This window comes from Takifugu rubripes, chromosome 2 (genome assembly GCF_901000725.2).
Source record: "Takifugu rubripes chromosome 2, fTakRub1.2, whole genome shotgun sequence".
NCBI lineage: Eukaryota > Metazoa > Chordata > Actinopteri > Tetraodontiformes > Tetraodontidae > Takifugu > Takifugu rubripes.
In genome coordinates this window covers 12,956,659-12,972,494 of record NC_042286.1, presented here as the reverse complement: position 1 = coordinate 12,972,494, position 15,836 = coordinate 12,956,659, and the positions used below count along the sequence as shown (strand labels likewise).

The window sequence follows — 15,836 nt, the reverse complement described above, 5'->3', positions numbered from 1 at the left end:
ACCGAGGCTGCGCACTGCCGGGAGCTGGTGGACGGGCGATGACGTCAGGGACACCGAATACAGTTTTCCCCCCTCAGTTGAAAAATATCCAGGATGTCCGCGGAGTTCCTACAGACGGGGAAAGCGAGCCTAAGCGTTTGGATTCTTGTCACCCCGTTGAAATCCGTGACGTGTGGGAGCACGCAGAAGGTAACAAGTGTGCCGCGAGTGGAGCACATGGCCGCGGTGGATCTCACCACGCCAGGCTGCCTTTATTTTTCATGGAAGCCATGTTGGGCTCACACCAGGCCTGCTGCTGACAGTTAGCTGTGCTCTCGTCCTCGGCATACGTTTGAATTAAAGCGTGTGAGCCAAACCCGTCCAGTTTTTAGGAGGATCCATACGTGAACTGTTGGCATTTTTCAAGCGGGTTCGATCGTCGAGGTCCGTGTAAACATGCAGCGCCTGCATGGTCACAATGGCAAACATTGGTGCTAAAGTAATCCATTAATCAGCAGTGGGGGGAAACGTGGTGGCTGCTGAGAGCTTAGGCCAACGTTTCTAAATTTGGTGCATGGTTTTTTGTTCTTTAAAAACAAATTAATTGCTCCATGTAGGGGAAGTGAAAACAAAATCATCTCCTGGACCATGACGACCAGATGGAGAACAGGCTGGTATTTCAGGGTTTGTAGTGGAAAACAAAGAGGCGTTGGATTTGTCACTATTAATTATCATTTTTATTTTAGAAGTCAGGTGATCGTCAGCAGAATTTTAATAAATGTCCTGCAGCTACATTTTAAGTGCAAATATTGCCAAGATATTTCATGACATTGCAATTGACTGGATTATTACACCCTGAAGCAGCGCGCCAAAAACATTTTGAACTCCCGTTGAAACGTCACCAGTTCCATTAGCAACACCGCTCAACGCCAAACGGATGTGTGAATATTTACTCTGCTCATGTTGCCTAATGACTTTGTTCACTGGATAGGAAATATTTTATCAAATGATAAGCCACAGTAAGGTTTTTGAGCTTGAGCAATGCTGATGATGTGCACACACCAAACAATGTCTGTTAGCAACAATCGCAGCTGCGGGAGCGACAAGCTGACGCCATCTTTTTTAATATAGCACGACCGACTGCCGAGCTTGGTTTATATTTTTATACAGTTTATAAATAAGATCCAATAAAGGCTCCTCTGTAACTTTTGGCTCTCCTCCCCAAATATGAGCGAGACAGTCGTCCGTGCAGCTAGCCTCGGTCGTTAAGTGTGACCATCTCGAAGACGCTGTGGGCGATGGCTCGACTCCGATTCTGTGGCTCAAACTGAATATCTAGCGTGCTAAAAGCCCAGTTGGTTCACAGTGACGTAAAAGGATTTACAGCCATCCAGAGGGTTGCTATTTAGCATGTCCTTAACATGTCCCAATAAATTGTTTGTGTCTGAACATTTCTAAATATATGGACAGGATTATATCGTCTCAGTTTACTTCTGAGTTGCTGACTTGCTGGAGTACCAGTGATTGCTGGAACTGGCTCAATACCCACAAGTTCAAATCACCAGGTCTCGTAGCAAAGGCCACATGATTTCACCAGTAGATCGCTTGTGCTCCCGTGCACAAATACGGGCACGACCTTCCGAGCTACAACTGCAGCCCAACCAAGCTGTGTATGCACATGTACTGACTCGTTGAAGAATCAAAGGGTGTCCAGAAATTTCTCAGCTCGAGGTCAGTCCTGTCCAGCACAAAGACTTGAAGGAACATAACACAAATGGCAATCTGCCAGAGTCAGCTCATCCTCAGAAACTGAGTCATTGAAGGAAGAAGAAGGGTGGGTTAGGAAGGTCACCAAGATGCCTCTGACGACTGGGAAGGTGTTGTTAAGCTCAGCGCTTAAAGAGTGATGGAGAATCTGTACCTATTATGAGGGAGAGAACCAGAAAGTAAACCTCCATTAGACCCACATGTGGGCCACTCCAAGGTCACTTGGTTGGATGTCTTTTTAGTTTGATGACATTGAAATGGAGTATTTGACGTATCAGTCGAGTGACTGCGTTTGGAGGACACTAAAGTGCAACTCAACTTGATGTGTTCCGCCTTAATGCTGCTACTGGCAACATCGCCCTGTCTATAGCAGTGTGTTGTAAAAGTAGGTTTGAGCTATAGAATAATTTATGTTCATCTAATTTTGTAATTGTTTCAGTGTCTTGTCTTGTCGGTGTTTATAAGCTAAGAAGAGATTTTTTTCTTCTCCCTTCAGGCCTGGACTTGAACAGAGATGTACAAAAAAACCATGAGCCACTCATTTTTTTGATGTCTTCGATCTGTTCATGGCTTCTATGAAGAAGCAAAAGGAAATGGTGTTTCATCAGGAAGGGGTAGCTACCCCTACTGGGGAGCCTCCCCCACAATACCTGACTGTTCCCAAATCAGGAAAGCCAAAAAAATCTGGGCTTGAATCAAGTATTCTTGAAATCAACGAAATGGACGATTCGATGAGTAAAGCCAGCATGCCACAATTAAAGGGAGCCACCCAAACCCGTCCTGGATTAACTTCAGTGAAACATCCTGCAAGTTCAAACCTTCAGACAGAAAACCTTTCACCTGACAACATCTGCAAAGGTGTCAGAGTGACACTGGACAACAACAACATGTGGAATGAGTTCTTCAGGTGTAAAACGGAGATGATTTTAACCAAACAGGGAAGCAGGATGTTTCCATACTGCCGCTTTCGAATTTCTGGCTTGCAGCCTGGCAGGAGATACTCTCTCCTGATGGATATCCAACCTTTAGACAATAGCCGTTACAAGTGGACTGGCAAGAGCTGGCAGGTTGTTGGAAAAGCTGAACATCCAGTCAAGAGTCGACCATTTCCTCATCCAGAGTCCCCCTCGACGGGTCAGCACTGGATGCAGACTCCAGTCTCTTTCTACAAACTGAAGGTCACAAACAACTGTACCAACCAAGATGGGCATATCATCTTACACCCGATGCATCGCTACATACCACGACTCCACGTGATCCAAACGGACAAGGCCGCTAAAGACATTAGGTTAAATGGCCCTGGAGTTATCACGTTTGTTTTCCCCCAGACAGAGTTTATGGCTGTCACCTCCTACCAGAACTCCCAATTTGCTCAACTTAAAGTGGACTACAACCCCTTTATGAAGGGCCTGAAGGATGAAGGAAACTCCTGGAGCCTGAAACTGAAACCTGGGAAAGACTTGCACAAAGCTGGAGGACAGAATGATAATGAGCAACATCCACTCAGGAAAAGCTTGAAGTCTTTGCTTGCAAACCATAAACCAAAAGCAACGAAAACAGCAGACTCAACAGTGTGTAAAGACCTTCAGGAGAAAACTGCAAAGACGGAGTCCACTTCCACGGTTCCTGAGAACTGGTAAGAGTCCAACTTTGATCAAAAACACTATTCACATTTTCAAATCATTTGAATCAACCCTGGGCTTCCACGCATGCACATGTTGATATTGTTGGTTGATATTGAATACTCCTGGTATTTTTTCGGATCCATCACGGTGTGTCTGTATTCGATCACCTGGTAAAGACCCTGTGCTTTATTATTGCTGTGGGGTTTCTCACTCATCCAGGTCACGGTAGCTAAGTGCTTCAATGCAAAGGCAACCGCATGTCAGTTCTCTAGCAGAGTTCACCTCAAAGGGTTCCGCGTTTTTTGGTTTTAGCATTAAAGGAGCCTTTGGGACTTGTTCTAATAATAATAAGGGTCCAGTTGCACTGCAGCAAGTCAACTTTGTCCTCTTTCTTGTAATTAAAGCTCTAGCTGTCATCTTAAAACTGGAGCTACAGAAATTATGGGAACAGGAAAAACATTTTGTCGCACAGAAACTTGTTTTGAGGAGATGATTGTACGCCGTCACAACGTTCTCTTCCACCACCTGAACCAATGGTTGGAAGTTCAGAGGCTGATTTGGTTCAATTGTGGGGACTGATTTGATCGTGTGGGCTTGTGTCCCAGAATTCTGGTGCCACTAATGTAATTTCATTGTTTGAATCTTTTCTCCAGCAACCCATGTCCTACTCAGAAACTATTTTCTGAAATTATCCGCGAGGCTCATATTTCCCTGCAGAGATGCAGCCTGGAGCACCAGGGGGACGGTTCTAGTCCCTCTCTCAGAAATGAGCCAAGGAGCACACAGAACAACTCCTCCAAGAACAAAGGACAAGATGATTCGGAGAGGGATCATATTTCTGAAGAAGCATATCCTGGGACACCACCTCAATTGAAAAGTGATCCTAATCCTGCAATAAAGAAGGATGAGGAGAAACCTCTGAAATCCCCAAACTGTAGATTGGATTTGGAACATGATTCTGACGTCGGTGATGGTGTGGCTTTAGAAGTACCCCAGAAGTCTGTGGACTCAGACTGCCACAATAGTGGACCATCAGAGGAGAATGCAAGGAAAAATAAACGTCCCGCACCATTACCTTTGCCAGCCTTGGCCCTCTTCCTGAAGCAGCATTTGGCAAAATCCAAAAAGGCCAGTAGCAAGTCTGACTCTCAAACACCTCCATTCCCATCAGAACCTCAAAGCTCTGCTGCAGTTTCTGAAAGTCCACATTCCAGCTGTGTCACCATTGATACCCAACAGGAAGTTGACACTGTCCGAGAGTGTGACAGTGACAGTGCTGCTTGCGTCAATACAAAGGTTGATCCCGATGAACTGGTCCAGACATTTACTGGACATGAAGAAGAAATTGTACATTGGCCTTCCAGTCCATCATGTCCAGAGGCTGGAGACAACAAAAGCCAAAAGGAATCAAGAACTGTCTTGACCTCCATTTCATTTGCTGAGGAGAAAGGTCCTGAGGCAGCAGTACCAGATGCACCATTGTTACCCAGTACCGAACAACCCTGCAGCCCTGGGAAGCCCATACCCATCACTACTTCAACTGTTGTCTCTTTGCTGGGTAATTTGTCACCCCCTCATGACAAATTGCCGGCTCCTGCAGATGCTCTGCAACTAGAAGCAAAGTCCTCCGCACTACTTTCAGACTCCCCACCCATGATGCCACTGCTTCCTGACCCGGAGTGCTCATCATTTTGCTTTGAATCCTTTTCGCCAGCAAGTTCTCCAGAGCCTTTAGTTTCCCTAGCATGCTCCCAGGCAGTCCAGCTTGACTCCATTACCTTTGAAACAAAAGAAGACGAGGAGAAAGGACACAGTAACTCATCTGTCTTTAAGTGGCACACAGTCATACCCTTACACGAGCACTACGTAGATACTCCATTCTCATATCAACCAACAGCACAGACTCTCTCTTTAGCTGCACCACCTCTGTTGCCTCCCCAGGCTCCTGAACCTCAGACATTTGTCGGCGCCACACCTCCCCCTGAAATAGCTCTTCCTTTTCAAGAGAATGAGGAGCACTCTTTACCCTTCCCTGGCGAGTTGTCCCCTCTTCAGCTGCCGTTGTCTCCAACTTTCTCGTCACTGGATGGAAACGGATTATCACCCACACCTTCGTTGACAGACCTTGTACACTTTTTCTCCAACGATGATCTTGGGATGGGGTTGGACTTCTCAAACTCGGAGCCAGTGGCTGTTTCCTGCCCTTCTCCAAGTGCTGTAGAGGATCACAGGCAAGACAGATCGCAGCAGGAAGTAGCCAACAAACGCTACAAGTACAAGAAGTCTCGGCGACACAAAGTTTTGAAGAATGGGGTGGATGTAAAGAACTCCACCTACACCAGCATGCAGCCTAACCTGGAGGAGGTGGAGGAGCAGTTATTTGTCTCATTCACTTCAAAGGTATCGGTAAATCTAACTTGTATGATTAGATATGTTTTCTTTGCTAATTTCAAACCAGTTCACCTTTTAGAGTGGACTGAACCTAACATGGAGCCAACTGTGAGGCACTTGGCTTTAATATGTTGTCCTGTAATGAGGCCTGAGCTGTAATGTTCAGGGTCTTGTTCAATACAATTGCATATTTCAGGAGGCCCTCCAGCTTCACCTCGGGGAAGAGAAGCCCCCGCAGCCCAACGCGTCGCTGGACGTGCAGGAAACTACCCACATACCTGAGAACGGTAACAAACGTCTAAACACACACCTCAGCAGGGGTATGTTTGTGGAGTTGAGCTTCCCTGTGGCACATTTCCATCAGGCTCAGATGTTCTCTGGGATGAGGTGTGGACCACAAAATGCAACGGTTCAATGGTTTAGTGCTCCTGTCTGAAGGAGTGTAGCCATGTTCTTCAATATAACAGAAGAGACCCACGTTTTTGAGTCAATTCATAACATTAAACCACAACATCCAGTATTCAGCTTTTTGGGAGTTGTCAGGGCAGATTACAAACATGCCTACACCTGTTCTCAGTAGCCTTCTGTCATATACAGGAACGGGCCTGTGCCTTTACTGCGCTACCTACGGTAATGTTCCAGTAAGTCGGGGTGTGACGCACCGTATGTTAGCTAGAGAAAGTGCAATGTGTTTTTATTGTGTTTGTTTATTAAAGTCTAATAAAATATTAAAAACCTACTACAGAGGAGTTGGAGAGGGAAATCCGCAGAGGAAAATGTGTAGAGTTGAAGGTCTCCTGAGCCAAAAGCTGAATATTTACACCCATTTGCATTATTTGGGTCACCCCCAATCATCTTTGAGGTGATCCGGTATTCCAAGGTCTTTTAAGAGTGAGAGAGTGGGTGAGGTCATTGGGGATTTTGCAAAAACAGGATTTAGCACTACATGACGGGTGTGTCACATGCGCTCGGGGCTTTCAAGCATGCTAACTGTTGTTGGTTTTCAGCAGACACCACACTGAGTTTGGAGGAGAAGATCAGCTCCTTTGAGAAGATTCTCCTCAGAGATCTGAAGCTTATGAGACACAGACAGGTGATCCACCCAGTGCTGCAGGAAGGTAGGATCCTTCTATGGGCATCTCCATTAGCTCAACCTCTCCCTAAACCCCGAAAATGTAACTTAGTCAGGAAAAAACACTCCAAGTTTCAACCAGTGCAGGGCTGCTTTATTTCTACCAGCTTCATTTAGAAAATGGAGCTAAAGAAGAGAAACCGGCTGGACACTCGGGTGCAGGCTCTTTTCAGCGTCTTGTCGGGGACTAAATTTAGTGGGATGGATGTGGATGAATAGTCACCCAGATGCTGGAGCTAAATATGGATGACACAGTGAAACAAGTTCATTTAGAAGAAATGTTATAAATGAATTTTCCAGAACCTGGAGGTGCTGTGGAACCACAAACCACACCGAAGACAAGGATTAATTTTCCACATGTAGACAAATTTCTGGGGGATAAAAGTCAAAGAGATCCAGGCAAATGATACAAACGTCTTATTTTGACAGAATGCTGTACAGAAATAACAGAAGTGAATGATTTTTAATGGTGTTTGTGTCGAATCCAGTGTTAGCTGCTAGTTGTCATCCCTCTATCGTGATAACAGGTTTTGCTAACGTCTTGGTGTGTTTGTTCAGTGGGGTTAAAGATGAACCTGCTGGATCCAACTCTGGCCATAGACCTGCAGTATCTGGGAGTCCACCTTCCCATTCCTCCCCCCAGAACCTCCCTGGAGCCAGTCGTCCAGGAGCTCCATCCAGCTCATGGTTAGTGGCTGCAGCACCAGTGATTTCAGGGACAGAACGAGAGCTCCATTCCTTTAACCTCTTTTTGAGGATTGCGGATGAACACAAAAACATGTTAAAAGATATTTCCACATTATTTCTGTCTGTACATCGGTTGGGGTGACTTTTCTTCTCTGCTTTCACTGTCTGCAGGTGCTTGTTCAGCGTTTGTGTCCCGTACAGGAAAAACAACAGATGTCACTCAGATTAAAGGTTGGAGGGAGAAATTTACGCCAGCAGAGGCTACATCCACCCCAAATCCTCCCACAGCTGAAGGTGATGTCTCTGGTGTGTTACACAGTCACAGTGTCGGTGGTTCATAACAATAACTCCACCAGACAGTTGGGAATACTCAGTATTTCCATATTTCTAAATATGAACCCATTGTGAATGGAACCGATACCTGTTTTATTCTTAGTCAGTCATCAGCCAGGCTGTGGCCTCAGAGTTACAATGGTTCTGGTTTTGGTGGTCTTCCAGCTGTTGCTGCAGGGTCTGACTCACAGAAGAAGAACCTGTCTGCGTTCTGCAGTGACATGTTGGACGAGTACCTGGAGAATGAGGGCAGGCTGATCGATGAGCGGGCCTCCACCTTCTCTCAGCCTGTCGTAGATATCGCTCCACCTCTGGCCTACGAGCTGCCCACCAAGAGCACCAGCTACGTCCGGACCCTCCACAGTGTGATGCAGAAGCAGACGGGTTCAGCCACCTCTGAACTGATCTCTGGCTTTATCCCCCCCTCTAAGAGACCCAAACTTAGCCTAAAAGAGACCAGGAACTTCAGGAAGGAACCCGCAAAGCAGAGGGGTCCCAAACACAACCGACCCAAACCAAAAGCAAGCTCTGCTTCTCTTGGACAAGTAGAATCGAATATCATTGATACACATCCTGCACCCGCCCAACCGGACCCTGTTCTTCCAGAGCCCCCTACCCTCAAGAGGAAGAAAAAGCATCTCAAACCCAACCCCACGCCACAGACTGTCACCCTCCCTCAGACCCCTACCACTCTGCCCAGTACGTCCGAGGACATGGCACCGCTGGACTCTGACTCGGAACTTGGAGACCTCAACATTCCCAAGTCTGCCGCACAGAAGGAGGACACGGCTGCTGTGCCACCCCACCAGGAGGGTGGAGCTCATGGAATGACCCGTGCTCTGCTTAGACAGAAAGACCTGGAGGATGGGGTGATCTGGGAGGGCCGACACAGGACCACTGTGACCGAGGAGAGGGCCAGCATCGCCCTGACGTCCCTCTTCACTCTGATGGTAAGTCATTACTTGGAGGTAGTCAGGGCTAAACTAACGCAGCAGTGATAACGTCGGCCATTAACACGGTCCAGTCAGGCGATTTTCCTGGCGTTGCCTGACCAAAAATCTGATCAAACATGTCAGTAGCTCAAGTATTAAATCTAAATGAGCTGATCTTTACATCAAGTCTGCATTCCCACTCACACACACTGGGGGCAGAATAACCACACATGCACACACACTCACCAAAGGGACTGCTTTAGGAGCTATTTTAGGGTTCAGTGTCTTTCTCAGGAATGCTTGGGAACCAGAGAGCAGCAAGCAAAGTTCCAGCTGAGCCAGTGAGGTGAGTCCAGCATAGGTTAGGGTGTGCAGGTCTTCACACGTCACAGAGGTTGATGGTCCATTGTCTGACCTGGTGGCGAATAGATACAAATAATGTGAATAAATATGGAGAAACAAATGTTTAATCTTTTTGTGTTTTGTCTTTAGGGCTTTGTCAGGGAGAATCCCACTGCCCCCATCCAGCTGGCATGCAGGCGGGCCCCCCCCTGCCTGAATGACTTCTGCAGGCTGGGCTGTGTCTGTTCCAGCCTGGGCTACTGCTCCAGGATCAGCCACTGTGGCCGGCCGGCCTGCATGTTGGGCTGCAGCTGCCTGAAACAAAAGGTGGTCCTCCTCAAAAACCTAGACGGGTCTGACTCGAGCCCCTCGCATCACAGCAAGAAGAGGAAGAAGAAAAGGAGGATGAAGATGGCCTATGGTTAGTAGGAACCCATCTGTCCCCTGTTTAACTGTCTAACTGTGTCCCTGGTCGCAGCACTTTCAACTGCACACGTGCACAATTCCATACACAGCAGACGAAATACAGTCATGATGAATGAAACACACAAAACACTGCCTAGCGTGATCAATAAATCTGGATGTTTACGGGATGGACTGATCTGAGAAGTGAACTACAAATAAATAACAAAGTCAATTAAGTGGTCCATGTTAATACGCTGCTGAAGCCATACATAAACAATAATTGACCCCGTTGCCCCGTGCGTATGTTGTATATCGATGACGTAGATTTGCTGAAGAAATGGCCCTAGTGTGAACTCATCCTGTTGCTAAAAAAAGCTAAAAGCCTCAAGCTAATAAGGCTACATGCTTGCTAATATTTGAACAACATGGTTTCCTCTCACTGTCATCTTGTAATGCCATCATGTGACCACCTGGCTTTTGTTATCTCAGTCCTTAAGGAGGCTGACAGCGTTTCCCAGCCTGCTGACCGTGTGCGGACGTTGTGGAAGAGGAACGACAGGGACCACGATCCAGATCCAGTTCACATTCCCAAACGACACAACATGGTAAGTAGCTGCGTTCTTCACCTGCAGGTTCTGCTGTCTTTGGCTGTAACCTGGACGTTTATGTTTGCAGCTGAAAAGAGCAGAGCAGAGCAGCTGCGCCCGCGTCAGGGTGTTCCGTGGTAAAAAGAGTCGCCGCACAGATGAGGTGAGCCGGATCAACACGCCATCACTGACCAGCCTCTGATTCTGACAGTCTCGCTCTCTCCCACAGGTGGCACCAAACGGGCTCAAGTCAAAACAGCTTCCGCCCAAATCTAGAAGGCAGGGAGACCCGAAGCCAGAGACTAGAACTAGTGCCAGTCCGACAGGTCGGTCACTGATGACCCGATTATCAATCCCACATCCTGTGATCTCATTTTAACTGATTTCAGGTGGTTTGTTGTCCATAAAGATGGAAACATGTCCCCTCTGAAATCTGTGGTGGAAAGGTCTGATCAGAAGACATTTTTCATTGTCGTTATACCATTTTTGCAGGTAAACCGCCTACACCAGGTTTCCCCGACCTTCAGTCCGTGGGGACCAGTCCCCAGCCCAGTTCCCCAGGTGAACCACAGGTGGAACCACCTGAAGAGCCACCGCCAAAGCCCTCAAAGCGTTTGATCATCTTGGCTGAGTGCATGTGGGCAAGTGACAATGACCGGAACCTGGTGCTGAAGGAGCTGTGTGAAAGGATGGCCTGTGACCAGCTGGACAAGCCCTTCTGGATCAGGCAGTACTTTATCAGTCCTGTCCTTCAGACCACTGAGGGGAGTGGCACCGACTGCTGCATTCAATACAAGATCCACATCTCCACCCCCAAACCGGAGCCAGAAAACTCAGCAGCATCAAGAGAAACGGCACAGGTATTGGAGCAGGAAGCACTTCCTGTCACCACAGGTGCCATTTCCTGGTTTCTTAGGTCACTCAGGCTTTGTCTGAAATCACTCTGTAACCTATTTAGTGCACTCAATGTATCCCATAATGCGGTGTATAAAGTAGCACAGCAAGTGCTCCCGAACCAGGCAATGTATCCCATCATCCTTTGCAGTCGCACTGTCATGAGGCAGTTGTTTTCTTCTTCCTCGCAGGTGGTGAAGGCGGCTGCTGATGAACAGTCGGTGCATTTTGACGACTGGCAACGGGAGATAGAGCCTGAAGAGGTGGAGCATCTGGACGAGGAGCGGCACGTGGCAGGAGACGGCGTCCCAGAGGTGGAGGTGGGCTCAGCATCAAAGTGTGAAGGCAGAGCGGCCGTCAGTCGAGACGCTAAAAAAAGAGGAAGGGGAAAGGATGACCAAAGAAGGGCCGACATGGGTCTTCCTTTCCTGACCGGAATCTCTCCTGCTGGATTCCTCTCGGCAACCCGCAAGCAGCCTGGAGAAGGAGATCACGCCATCAAGGTTAACGTCTAACCTACCGTTCACTCAGTTTAAGTCCGCCCCTGCACTACTGTTTGATTCAGAGATGCTGACCTTGTCGTGCCCACAGGTGAATGGGAAGTTGTACCCGATGGCTAAGGTCCAGTTGGGGAAGATGGGGGCCCTCCACCCAGCCAATCGGCTGGCAGCCTACCTAACAGGCCGCGTAGGTTCCAGCAACAAGCGGCCGCCTTCTTTATCTTCAGTGCTGTCTCAAACTCTTCAGTTCCAGAGTTCAGATCCAGCTCCTCAGACCATCCAGGCTTCTGTGGAGAATTCTGGTCTTACTGGGAACCCCCCACCGGGACCCAAGCCTTCTGTGAAAGTCACCATCCCCTCCACAACCACAGGTACGTAAGCAGCCAGAGTTCAACTGAATGGCTCGCTTGCAGGCTGCCTCCCTGTTGCATGGTTCTGTAGGAGTACCAGGAACTGTGGGGTGGTTCTAATGGTTCAGTGGAGCAGACAAGTGTGGAGAGTTGTTGTGACGATACGATCAAGATGTTGTCAAAGTGACAGAATAAGACAAAGTTGCTCCGTGATGTTTTTATGAACCTGAAAACAGACTATGATCAGTGAATTAGGAGGGTTTTAGAGCCTCAGGAGGTCAGTAAAACTTTGCCACTTTCATGGTGGATAAATGATTAATGAGATGTCCTCCGGGGGTGCTGATGTTCGTGGGGGCCCGGGAAGGCTCCCTCACAACATGCGACATTTAAAAGTTCTGTATTCTGTGTTAGATTGAGAGAGTCTCTTCTGCATCTGTTGTTCCAGCCTCGCAGGTCATCACGAATCTGACCCAACCCCTTAATCAGCCCAATAAAGCCTCTAAGATGTTCATGGTTCCAGTCCTATCTTCTTCTGGGATGGTTCCGATGGCACCGGTCCCAACCCCCACCTCCACCAGTCAGAAGATAGTCCTGTACCCGGTCAAGTCCACCACAGGCGTCCAGTATTTCCGCAGACCAGACGGGCAGCTTTACCGGCTGCTTCCCATGAGCCAGCTGAGGCAGCTCAAGCTGAAGCAGGCTGGTCAGACAGGTGAGACCGGGTCGGGCCTCATCGTCTGCTGATCATGTCTGAACATGAGCCCTTCTCTCGTTGAGCTTTCCAGAGGTCAGCAGGTCAGTCTGACTCCTTGTTTCCTCCTTCAGGCGCCCTGCCCCCCTCACACCCTGTGCTGGTTCGTCAGAACGTCTCCAAGGCGCCTCCACTCACCTCAGTTATCACCAACCTCGTGACTGCCGCCTCCACCGTCTCCTCCTCCGCCAATACCTTCACAACCTCCAGCTCCTGCTCTTCCTCCACAAGGACGTCGCCTACTTCCTCTCTGTTAGGCCCCCTCCCCTCTCTTGCCGCTCTGCTGTCTCAGAAAAATGAATGTACCTTCAAAACCCTCCCCGCCGCCTCCTCTTCCTTGCCAAGCATCAAATCCGTGACTTGTGCGCTTCCACTGGACCCCAGCAGACTCGCAGTTGAACAGAAGGTGACTCCGCCCCCTCCTCCAACAGTGAAGACGCCAGAAGACGCGTCTGGTCCGGCTCTTCATTCCTCTACGCAGCAGACTGGCTCTGAGCTGGAGCTGGCCTGCAACCCATCGGACCTGGACATCATCTGTGTAAACGAGGACACGAGGCCCGACGACACAGAGGGCGGGGCCAGGCGCGCGCCTCAGGCAGGGCGGGAAGAATCCTCCAGTGGCGACGAGTCCTCGGACTCTGAGGGTGGTGACGTGGGCAGAGATGAAGCAACGGGTCCTCTAAGAAAAAACGTAAGAGGACGTTCTTGTTTATCGCTTTTGTCTCCCCCTGCTGGGAGGTGGACGATACTGTCTCTTGCCTCATGTTTAGGGTTTTAGTAGTGCGTGAACACGGTGCACGTGTCTTACCCTTATTGAGGTAAATTATTGGATTTTGCCGATAAGCTTATGAATAATAACATATTAGCTAGATGCTAAAGCATTTGCTAGGGTTTCCTAATATTTACTGCCATCAGCTTTGAAACTCTTTAAAAATCCCTACAGCATTCAAAATATTCTTTTTAATGCTGTAAAACATTGGAAATGTTTTCATATTGAGAAGCTGCAGTTTTAGGCTTTAATGAGCTGTATTTAATTGACACTCGGTGTTAGAGAGTGCTGCTGCTGACAGCAGGGTGAAACATTGTTTTGCCTATTTTGTGTGTGTGTGTGTGTGTAGCGACTGTTACAGAACACGTTGGAGAAACTTCGTCGGACAAAGATCAGGTTGCTGTTTGACTCTCTGAGGACGGAGCTGGGCTCCATCGATGACAGGACATCCAAGGCCTCCATCCTGCAGAAGGTCTGGCCCACATCCTCCTCTCACCTACGTCAACATTGATTTGACGCTCTCTGTGTGTGTGTGTGTGTGTGTGTAAAGGCAGTGCAGGAGATTCAGCAGTTGGTGACACTTGAGTCAAAGCTGAAGAAGAAGAAGCGCCGTTTGATGAAAAAAAGGGACCGACTGATTGACGCCGTGTCTTCTTCGGGTGAGATTGAAACTTCCTGTCATGTGACGCCTCCTCTTGCTTTTCCACCTCTGATCCCTACAGATCAGATCAACGCGCATTGATCACTCACTGTTTTTCCTTCGAGGGAAAATGGTTTCAGCTTGTAGGTGGAACTACAAGTCTGCATATGTGTCCGCAGGTGAGAGGGAGCAGCTGAATGCGTCGTCCGAACAGCAGATCCTGGAGCAGCAGCACGCAGCCAATCAGCTGCCAGCAGCCAGGGGGGGCGCTTCTGCTACTCCGGCTGGGAAACAGTCTTGCATCCCAGTTGAACCATTTTCTAAGCCACACAACAATCTGCAGGCCCCTCCTCCTCCTGTCCCAACACCTGTTCAAGCACTGAAGCCCCCTCCGGCTAAGCCCGGTGTCTCCCACAATGCATCGTGCAACAATGAAAGGACAGTCCCCAACATCCTGTCCCACAGAAGGAAACCTCCAACACCATCCAACAATGACAAAGAAGGTAAGACTGCAGGATGCTAACAGCTCAGGCTGGCAACTCACTGATGAACAAAGGTAGAACCGCCAACGTGCTTTGGTATTATGGTCTGATCTGTCAGGTAGTGGTGACGTCAGAAATGATCCGCTGATCTTCATTTTGTTTACAGTAGAAAAGCTGAACAACCTGCTGGTTCAACCATCAAGTACGCTGCAGCAGCAGGAGGTCCCGGCAAATCTACCCTCTCCTCCTCCTCCTGCTGCTCCTCCTCCTCCTCCTCCTCACATCTTGCTGGTCCCTCCAGGACCTGAGCGGTCTTCAGACCAGAGCCGAGGCCTGGGCCACCCCTCTGAGACCTTACCATCATGTCCTTCATCTAAAGGTCCCACTTTGTGTCCTGGTCCGGGTGCTGGTGAGCTGGCAGTGGAAGGGGTCAGGGGGTCGTCCGAGGAGCCCTGTAAAGACTCCAACTGGGAGAGTTTGACTGATGATGTCCTCATGAACCAGCCAATGGACACTGCACACCTACAGGAGGAGTCTGTCCACAGCTCGTGGCTCCTGCGGCTGGATTCAGATTCTGATGAACCCGTTACCTCGGAGACGGAAGAGGCGGGCCTTGATGACAGAATGCAGTGTTCTGAGCACAAACTGTTGCCAGGACCCACCAATGGGAACATCACAAATGGTGGCGCCCTGGTTCCCCCCCCTCTGCTTCAGATGAGGGTTGGTGGGGCCACGGTGGTGGACACCACCAGCAGGCCAATGCCCAGACTGGTTCCTCTGGGTTTGCGGGGAACCCTACCGAGCTGAGTGACGTTACAATCGTATGACTTTGGTCTTTATTTATTTTTCACAATGACGGAAACAAAAACAAGTTTCAGTTTTCAGACATTTAACAGACAAAAAGTCCCAAAGTGCCTCTAATGACATTGCCTGTTTTCTTCTCTCCATAACGAGCTGCTTCTAGAATAATATTGAACCAATTAAGGAAATATATCGGATATTTTTGACAGTTTACCTCACTCAGAAGGTGGTTGATGAGGTGAAAGTGTGACCCAGATCCCATGGGTTTCCTGACATCTTCATATTAAAGATGAAAAGGGAAAATCATTAGTTGGTGTTAGCTGGTCTCACCTGGAACCTCTTCACTGATGTCTTCTTTTTTCTTTTTTTTTAAATGTGTATTTTTGTACAAGTTGAACGGATTTAAGTATGTTTACAGACACGTCTGACTCGAGTAACATAAAAGTTTGACAATAATTCAGATTTTTTT

The 15,836-nt window shown here is 48.4% G+C and overlaps 1 protein-coding gene across 4 annotated transcripts; it reads left to right on the top strand.

Moving 5' to 3' along the window:
* The first annotated feature begins 31 nt into the window (after positions 1–31).
* Positions 32–15,823, top strand: mgaa (MAX dimerization protein MGA a). Of its 4 annotated transcripts, none has more exons than XM_029832968.1 (21): positions 32–189; positions 2,243–3,382; positions 4,025–5,771; positions 5,959–6,049; positions 6,773–6,880; positions 7,453–7,581; positions 7,753–7,887; positions 8,080–8,864; positions 9,339–9,609; positions 10,083–10,198; positions 10,269–10,343; positions 10,410–10,506; positions 10,673–11,040; positions 11,266–11,577; positions 11,666–11,945; positions 12,370–12,636; positions 12,750–13,366; positions 13,794–13,916; positions 13,995–14,103; positions 14,264–14,587; positions 14,733–15,823. In XM_029832968.1, the coding sequence occupies exons 2-21, from the start codon at positions 2,313–2,315 to the stop codon at positions 15,371–15,373; spliced, it is 7,665 nt and encodes a 2,554-aa protein (XP_029688828.1). In that variant the 5' UTR covers positions 32–189; positions 2,243–2,312; the 3' UTR covers positions 15,374–15,823. The 4 variants fall into 4 exon arrangements, with proteins under 4 accessions (XP_029688828.1, XP_011618271.2, XP_029688829.1 ...); XM_011619969.2 differs by having other exon boundaries at positions 6,770–6,880; positions 7,753–7,875; XM_029832969.1 differs by having other exon boundaries at positions 6,770–6,880; positions 14,736–15,823.
* Positions 15,824–15,836: the final 13 nt, after the last annotated feature.